Here is a 9,789-nt window from a genome sequence, read left to right as displayed (position 1 = left end):
ACCACTACACCACACTGGCTCTTAGTATTGTCTAGCAAATTAACTAGCAATGGCTCTCCAGACTTTCAGGCAAGGAAAGTCATATAGCCATTCTAGAGCTGTGCTGGAGATGGCATTGCTGCTCTCTGGCTATACTCAGTAGTGATGCTGCTGCACTGGAGGTGAGATCAGGCTACCAGTTCTCTCCTCTTGCAATAATGGCATAAGGAAGAAGGTGCATGTAAATTAGCATTGTGCCTTGCCCTACCTTCCAATCCACAGAGGTCTGGAAAGGCAAAAGAAAAGGAAGGGGGACCACAATAATGAGTGTATTTTTCTACCTTCACCTAACAGAAAGAACCACTTATGCAGATATAGTTCACTTTTCCCATGCAACAGAGCTAGGATCACACAAGAAAGTATAAAAATACTTATTCCAGTGGTTCCGCTCCCCTATCTGTGTTTAAGAATCTGCTGACTAGAGACAGACAGACAGACAGAAGACCCATTCTAGATTTTTTCTTTAATCGTCACAGAACTTGTGGTTCCAAGACAAAATATGGTCCAGAGAGACTTCAGTTGCATCCCTAGTACTAAGAATCAAATGCTATCCTTAGTTTTGATCATCAGGTGCTCCTTTGTATTCAGATCAGGTCTCAGCACAATAATGTAGCACTTGGGAAGGAAGATGCAGCCCAGAAGCCCAGCACTGGAGGCCAAAATAGAGAAGACCTGCACGGCTACCATGTACTTCCCCTTGGTGCTCAGGTAGGTGGGCACAAAGGACACCCAAACACTGCAGAAGACCAGCATGCTGAAGGTGATCAGCTTGGCCTCATTGAAGGCCCCAGGCAGCTTCCTCGCTAGGAAAGCCACCGTGAAGCAGATGGCAGCCAGGAAACCCATGTAGCCAAGGACAGTGTAGAACATGGCAACAGATCCTTCATTGCATTGCAGGATGATCTGCCCAGGCTGGGACCTCATGTCAAAGTCTGGGAATGGGGGTGATATTCCCAACCAGATGGTGCAGAGGAGAACTTGGACACTGGAACAGGAAATGACAATGGTGTTGGCCAGACTCTTTCCCAGCCATCTCCTCACCCTGTTGCCTGGCTTTGTGGCCAGGAAGGCCAGCACCACAGTGATGGTTTTGGCCAGTACAGAAGAGACGGCAAGAGAGAAGATTATGCTGAAGGCTGTTTGTCTGAGAAAGCAGGTCGCTTTTCTTGGCCGAGCAATGAACAGGAAGGAGGACAAAAAGGAAAGCAGAAGGGAGATGAGGAGGATGAAGGAGAGGTCTCGGTTGTTGGCTTTGACTATGGGTGTCTCCTTGTATTTAATGAAGATTCCTAACAGCATACCTGTAGTAAATGACAAGAAAAGGGAAGAAGAAGCCAAAAGGATTCCCAAATATTCTTTATATGAAAGAAAGGTGATAATCTTTGGGATGCAGTGATCTTGGTCTTTGTTTGGATGTTGGTCTTCAGGGCATCTGGTACACTTCTCTGCATCTGAAAGGAAAGGGAGAGGACTTCTGTAGTCCTAAAATAAAGCTAATAACCAGAATACTCTATTGCATTCCATAATATATATATTTCAGAGACAAAGTTTATATTCCAGAATGAGCTGAGTGGAACCAGGCCTATCTTTTTACAAATTAGTCTGTCCTAATCATACGCAAAACAAAGTGTTGTTACAACCACAGAAAGGGTGAATAATATGGACAGCACCCATCAGACACTTCCCCTGCTTGGCCTTCTAGATGACCAATGACCTCTCAAGGCCATTTCTTTCACTTCAGTTTACATCATTAGTCACAGCAGGGGTTCCAAGACTTTCTGTTCTCAGGGTGCAGGAAATGCAGAGGTCCAACAATCTGGGACATGTAGCTAGGAATGTGTGTGTGAAAGGTCATTTCCATCAACTGCCTTTCTCACTTTCCTCCTCCACACTTGGGCTGTGTATACACTGTATCTTTAGAGCACACTCAGAACACATTCTTCCCCTCAAAGAATTCTGGGCATTGTAGTTTGTTAAGAGTTCCTGGGAATTGTAACTCTGAGAGGGATATACTACAGGGCCCAGAATTCTTGGAGGAAAATAATGTGCTTCAAATATGATGGCCACTCATTCCCCTCTCTATTCTTTCTTTCCTTCCAAGTGTCCCTATTTTTCAGGGACAGTCTTGAATTTAAAGAAGCCATCCAGGTTTCTGATTTGATCCAGAATGTCCCGCTTTTCCTTAGGATGTCCCTATTTTGATTGGAGAAATGTTGGAGGCTATGGAGTTACGTGACCTCCCAAACGAAGGAGATAAGTAACTATGCAACCTTTAGAAGGCAGCCCTGTGTAGAAAAGTTTTTAAACATCTAATGTTTAATTATGTTTTTATATACTGTATGTTGGAAGCCGCCCAGATTGGCTGGGACAACCCAGTCAGATAGGTGGGGTATAAATAATAATGGTGTTGATGGTGGTGATGATGGTGATGATGATGACGATGATGATGATGGAATAAGACATCCGTATTTTCATCAGAGAAAAGTTGGAGGGTTTGCAGAAGGTAGGGAGACTAAGGTTACCAGATGTCCCCGTTTCCCGGGGACAGTCCCCGGATTTACAAATCAGTCCCCATACAAAATCCATTGAAGTTGAAAAGTGTCCCCGGATTCATTGAAAAAAATCTGGTAACCTTAGACCAAAAGGAGGTGGAGTCAGAGCCAACTAATTCTCCTATTGTCGTAGCCTTTGAATAACTTCTGTAGCTGTACTAAGCAAGAAATAAGGACATAGGAGAAATAATACTTTATTATAAAATGAATAGTTATGTTTATGCAACAAGTTAGTAAATATTAAGTGAAGTATGGAGACAACAGGAAGTTAGATGTAAACGAAGAGTGTATGTGTCAGGGGCTCAGGGGAGCAGCCACAGGGGGAAGAGGAATTGGAGAGTGAATCTGAGGGGAGCGTAGGAGGGTATGACAGTGACCCGAGAGATTCAATGAGTATCTCCAGTGAATCAGAAGATTCCCAGAAAGAGGCGCCCAGGTTTAGGGCAAGGGGGGCAGCGGTGAGTTTCAAAGCAGCAGCTGGAGATCAGGACCAGCTTTCCCACCAGAGCATAGTGGGGAGGAGGAGTCCCATGCATCAGGGCCAGTGTCTCCGCCAGCAGGGAGCCCAGCTAGCCTCCCCGAGGGGGAGAGCAGTGACAGAAGCAGTGTGGTCGTTAGGAGGAAGGTGACCGGCTGGGCGCGCGCGCCAAGTTCAAATGTGCAGGCGCACGAGCCAGCAGAGAATCCGGATTGGGAGCCGGGTCCCAAAGCCCGCCGGAGACAGGGGGAGGAGTCGGAGGAATCCGCCTCCGAAGAGTCCAGGAGGGTTGGGACCCCAGAGGGCAGGAGGACCCAGAGGAGAAAGGAGCAAAGGGAGAAACGGAAAAGGTGGGGCAAAGCTCGGCTGTTAAACTGGTGCCGAGGAGGGGAGGAGTCAGACGGAGCTTCGGCGGTCTAAGGCTACAGACGTAGAGTTGCGCGCCACGGATGTAACATCAGCAATGAACTTCAATAAAGTCTTTCATATACACAGAGACTCTGGCGTTGGTCCTTGGTGAGCTGGGACCTGAGGCGACTCTGACAGTATGAGTTGTTGTTGTTGTTGTTAACTTTGTTTCCCTTGTAACAAATGACATAAATGTATGGTCTTTTGTTGTTGTTTTAGTTTAATAAAGCATTATTTAAAAAAAAAATAATTCTCCTGTTGTCTGTTCCACCATCCTTCTGAGGTGGCAACACAAGAAGACGGTTAAGTGGGGGCTGAATGAGGAATGACTGTCCTTGCTCCACCATCTTCAAGCAATTCCTAGCCCAAGTGTACCTATGACTGTGCCTGCATGTAGCTCCTGGGGTTTTGTGTTGATCCAGCCAAAAGGCCATGACACAGCCAGTGGGAGGCTATTGTGCAGAATCCCACCTGAAATCAGGCTAAGGCCCACTGGTGCCACCTCCCGGCCTGCAGTTTGATAAATCCTGCATTTTGGAACTTAGCATCACAGTAGCCAAGAATGGTTTCACATTCCAAAAACGTATTTAGGATCTTCACAGAAAATTTCTGCTGAGCGAATCTTTGTTTCCCCCAAAAGATAGAAGCCTATCTTTGTTCCCCCAAGGGATGCCTTCTCCCCTTGAGTCACCCACCTTCCTGAGTGGATATGGTCCCTTCTGCACACAGAGCACAAGCGTAGCAACAAACCGGTTCTCCTTCTTGAACCACCTTGGCGTATCCAGGGCGACAGCTCTCTGAACACCTGGAGCGAGGTATGGTCTAAGCATAAATACAAGATGTATCCAGAAAAAAGTATTAGGGGTCTTGAAGTGAATCATGGGCTTTGAAGACAATCTAATTGAGTCCCAACCCATCCACACTTCCTAGATAAGTTCTGTCCCATGGAAGAGGGAACAAGATTGTTTTCTCCTGCTCTGGAGGGTAGGACTCAACCCTATAGGAAGAGCTACAAGAAAGGTGATTCTTGAATGTACACATACGGAAGAGCTGTTTGACAGCGGAATGGCCTCCCTCAGGAGGTTGTGGACTCTCCTTCCTTGAACGTTTTAAAGCAAAGGTTGGGTGGCCATCTGCCATGGATGCTTTAGCTGAGATTCTTGCATTCTTGGACTAGGTGACCCATGGATTCCTTCCAACTCTACAGTTCTATGAGTCTATGATTCTTTTGATGCACAACTGTGTGGTTGTAAATGATTTTGATCCAAAATGGCAGATCAGAGGACAAAGGGGACAACAGAAGTTTGAAGAATACACATTGTTAAGAAGAGAAAACATGTGGAAGATATTATTTACTTAATTATTAAATTTGTATACTGCCCGTCATCCGTAGATTTATTGGCAGGGCATGAGCCGGGAAATTTATAGGATGACTTCTGCAAGTCAGATGCCAGAATGCCAATGAGATCATGCAAATTTGCATTAAAGCTGTGAAATAAGAATTTGCGGGTGGGTGGATTAATATGATATACATTGCATATTATTAATGTACTTTCCAGCCCCAAGATGGCTTATAAAGGCATTTTGTAGGGTGTGTGTGTGTGTGTTGCCTTCCTAAATGCACACTTGGTGGGAATGAGGGGCAGAGCCTTCCCAGGGGCTACTCCCAGACTTTGGAATGCTCTTCCTAGAGAAGCTAGACCAGCTCCCTCCTTCTTCTCCTTCCATTAGCAGGTGAAGGCTGTTTAAATTTAACAAGCTTCGGGGAATGGACTGCTTTATCTAACAGTACTATGCTGCTTTTACTATCTGTATTTTGGTAGATTTGCTTATGTATGGTTCTACTACAGAAAGCTAAAAACAAAAACAGATAACAGGTTTAAAAGTTATAAAACTATTATCTTTAATATGTTTTTCTTGTTGTTTAGTCATTTAGTCATGTCCGACTCTTCGTGACCTGATGGATCAGAGCAAACCAGGCACTCCTGTCTTCAATACGTTTTTAGCTTTCCATATTTGAACTGCATGGTTTTAATTTCTGTAGGTTGCCTTGAGTCCTTTTTTCCAGAACAGGAAAAAAAAATGTCACTGGAGGGCAGGGGAGAAAGATGCATGCAGATAATTTCACCAACCTTGTTAAACTGTGAGGGCCAGACAATGGCTTCTGGGTTAATTGTGAGCTTTAAATCTGAGGATGCCTGTCTCTCAAAACTCCCAACTTTCACTCTGCCACGAGACCCGTTGGGAAACAGCACCCAGTTCACAATATCATAGTCAGCTATCAGCTTCCCATTCCCATCTGTATATAGTCCACCCCTGGAAGTGTTAAATAACTGGACTTTTTTTAAGTGACGGTGAAACTGGAATGATAGAGAAAGCACCAGAATTAGGAAAACATGAAAGCCTATTGAATACCTCAGCCTTGCTCACATTAGCGCAGTGAGAAAATCATGTTGACTGATGACCTCTGAGCTCTAAAGCCACATTGTGACTTGGGATAGACCCTGTCAGTGAGGGACTGTAATCTGTTGAGAACTACACAAGTGAAGGCTTTCTCCACAGTACTCAGCAGAGAGATTCCTTAGTAGTTGTTACAGTCATGGAGGCTATCTTTGTTCTCAGCTAGTCCTAGTCTTTATAACCCTGTACCTTCTTCCAGAAGGCAGAAGCTGAAAGAGATCATTTCTGGGGTGCGCACTATGCTCCACTATCTCTGCAGTTTTCTTATGGCACCTGGAAGCATAGATTTGATCCAAGGTAGGAAGAGTGCACCCAGTTATTCTCTCTGCAGTCTTTACAACCCTGGACAACATTGTTTTTCCCCTGACCGTGCAGCTCCCAAACCACACGCACAGACCATAAGTTAATACACTCTCAACAGTACAATGGTAAAATCCCATCAACAGGTCCTTTGAGAGATTATTCTTCTGGAGGATTCTCAGAAAATATAACCTCTGCTGTGCTCTCTTCATCAGGCCTTTACTGTTTTCTCCCCAGGTTAGGTCATCTCTCAACTCCATTCCCAGAAACCGAAACACAGAGACCTGTTCCACACAATTCCCCTCAATAATATGTGGCTGAATATTCAATTTACATTTCCTAAAGTCCATCTATGTACAACTCTGTTCCAATCCCTTGCAATGCAGGAATCTCAACTGGAGCATCAACGACCAAGGGTTATCCAATCTTTGCTTTAAAGCTTCCAATGGAGGAAAGTCATTGGTCTTTCACAGACACTGCGGATATGCAATTTTGAGTTTTCTCTCCCTGCTGCAGGGTACTGGAGATCAGTAGAGGGAGTGTCATTACACATATGAGCTCAGTGTGAAAGCAGAATCAATTCATCCTACTGTTAGGGAAAGTGAGGTGAGATAATTAAAGCAACAAAGGGCTTCTCATGAGGCCAGAGGAACATCGTCCGGCTGTGAGTGTGAAGGCCACTCCCTGCAAGGCCCTTTCCACCTGGCCTAGGGGGCAAGGTCCAGACTCACCAGCCCTACAAAAGAGGCTCCTCATGAGACTGGAGGAACATCGCCCAGATGAGAGTGTTAAGGCCACTTTCCACAAGGCCTTTTCCACCTGGCCTAGGCACTGAAGACTCTCCTCAGGAGGCCAGAGGAACATCACCCAGCTATTGTTTTATTGTTTTAATATGCTGTAAACTGCTTTGAGATTTTTATTAAAAATATCAAGCGGCATAGGAATTAAAAAATTAAAAATAAATTAAAAAACAGATTTGGGTCGCCGTTTGACTCCAGCACCAAAGTATGCCCAACAGCTGACCCTTGCCCATAGGCTTACAAACGGGCCTCAGAAATTGGGTGGGGCGGGGAAGTGAGTTTCATCATGACTATGAAATTCAATTGTGGATGCAGGATAATGATTGCAGAGCTAGACAATGGATTGCAATTTGAAAAAGGAATACCTGCCATGGCTGCAGCCTTTGAAGTTCCAATCTCTCTCTTCCACCCACCATCAACATCTGTTTGGATCTGGACAAATATGCCGAGTTTAAGGCAAATGCCACAGCTTGGACACTGTTGTAAATGATGTAGCTGTCTTGAGACAGGGCCCTTTCAATCTCCTCTTGGGGGAGAATCACCAGTTTCCTCTTCTCTGTACATGTTGTCCAACGTTCCATGGATGGACATAAACAATGAAATGATTGACTCCAAAACCGACTTGTTACAAAAGACAACGGCGCATAGTATTCATATTTTGTCCTTTTTCTGGTTTTTATTGCAAAAGACAGAGAACCATGGGTGTACCTGAAGGAATCAATGTGATGAGCCAAATTCGAGTTCATGTCCTGAAAAGCTGTTGTGACCCAGATTCTTTTCCCAGTTTGCTTCTTTTCAAGGAGCATTTGTACCCTGATGATCGACCCAAAATCATAGTGAGAGTCTCCAAAGAAAACAAATACATTGACTAGTGTCCACACGTCAGGTGGTTCACCCTGTAAAAAAATTTCATATAGCGCCTTTTGTGTAATTCTTTCTGTGAAGGCAACACAAATTCCACTGGTAACCATCAAAGGAGTCAAGGCATTTAAGAAACTTTCTCCATTATAATTGTCTGGAGCAAAGAGGCCAATCCATGTCCATCCAAAATGCAGGAGCAACTTGATAATCCCCATATACTGAGTTTCTTCCTTGGGGATCATCCGGTAGGCAAAAGGGAACTGTGTTTTATCATTAAGAGAAAAGCCTGAACTGATCTAGTGAGAAAAGGAAGAGGGGGGGGCATAGAGACATAAAAAGGTTAAATATCTAGGGATATGGCTAACATCAAGAAATATAAATTTATACAAAAATAACTGCGAAAAAAAAGAAATCTAGAAATATGGAGCAGAATGAATCTCTCATTGCTAGGGAAAATAGCAGCGATTAAAATGAATGTGCTGCCAAAAATGCTATTTCTTTTCCAGTCAGTTCCACTAAATGGTACCTCCACCTGCTTTGCAAAGACACTGTACCCAATTTACAACATTATTCATTTTGCTTTTGTTTAAGATACCAGAGAGGGACCCAATACATTTCAGAAGAGAACCCTACAAGAGAATTATAAAATAATAAAACCCCAAATTATAATATATGGCTGCCCCTAAAGTTCAAGCAGTGAAACAGGCACGTAAAATGCACAGGTAAGTAAATATCTGACACTGAGGTGATAAGAATTGAGAACAGAGATACCACCTTAGCTTGGGCCTGGCATGATTCTTCATTTTTATACAAGTCGTGCTCAACTATGAGTACAATAGGGAGTAACAGCTAACAGATCATCTCAACCCCAGTAACACAGCAGGAAGGTGAATTAAAGCATTCATACAACAAGAAGGCAAGTATGCTAATGTCTGTTGTAAATCATTTTAGGGGAATCCTTCAAAAAATGATCATCATAGAGTTGGAAGGAAGCTCATAAGTCATCTAATCTCATCCCCTTCCCCATGCAGAACATCCCTAGTTGGTGGCCATCCCATTCCCTACCTGTGGGATTTTGTAGATGCCCAACATGCTAGAAATCTGGGTGGAGATGTCTGATTCAGCCCCTTCAATAACAGTCAAGAGGTTCTTGTGTCTTCCACAGTTATAGTTTGGAATATTTTTCTCCCTACCGGAATGCATATCTAACATGGCATTGGAAACCAGTCGGCCATCATAATAGGTGTCAAATAGGTTGTATCCCAGGGTGAAGTTGGGCAAGATCCTGGGATCCTGGTTGATCTCCTGAACAGCAAACAAGAAGGACAGGATGTGCCAGTAATTTGGAGTAGACTCACTACCATCAAAGAAACAGCATTTGTGAGTGACAAACTGCCATGCTCCTGTCTCTGACATGTTAAACTTTTAATGCACTTTTTATGCAGGCAGCATAAATATCACAGTAAGTTATCCCCAGATAATGATCTTCATGGTTGCATTGAGGGTGAGGAGGGTTCTAAAGTGAAGGTCCAGTTAGGAACAAAAATGGGGAAGGTTATTGCTTTCAGGAGTAAGCCCGCACCAGCCTTCAAAGAACCATATTAAAGGCATAATAAATGCTAATTCGGCATTCGAAAAGTGATAAAAGGTAGCTGTAGCTTGTCTGCTTTAAAAAAGATCTGAGTGCTGAAACCGAATGCTCAACCTTTACATTGGAAAGGAAAAGACTGCCATCCTATATTCACTTACCTTGGTCTAAGCTCCTTGAGCTCATTTGGACTTCTGAATATTGCAATATAAGTCAATAAATGTAAATTTTGCTTTGACTGGTGATATGCAGTCCAGCCCTTGAATGAAACAAGGATTTCAGTGGAGGAAACCATCAGGAAGC

The 9,789-nt window shown here is 43.8% G+C and overlaps 1 protein-coding gene across 1 annotated transcript; it reads right to left on the bottom strand.

Moving 5' to 3' along the window:
- Positions 1–579: 579 nt before the first annotated feature.
- Positions 580–9,314, bottom strand: LOC309526224 (vomeronasal type-2 receptor 26-like; the record flags this gene model as incomplete). Its single annotated transcript, XM_082212138.1, has 5 exons — positions 580–1,490; positions 4,173–4,299; positions 5,610–5,837; positions 7,451–8,194; positions 8,964–9,314. 5 exons carry the CDS (start codon positions 9,312–9,314, stop codon positions 580–582), a joined length of 2,361 nt encoding a protein of 786 aa, XP_082068264.1.
- Positions 9,315–9,789: the final 475 nt, after the last annotated feature.

Source organism: Podarcis vaucheri (assembly GCF_965113315.1).
Source record: "Podarcis vaucheri genome assembly, chromosome: 2".
NCBI lineage: Eukaryota > Metazoa > Chordata > Lepidosauria > Squamata > Lacertidae > Podarcis > Podarcis vaucheri.
This window is presented reverse-complemented; position numbering and strand designations above follow the sequence as displayed.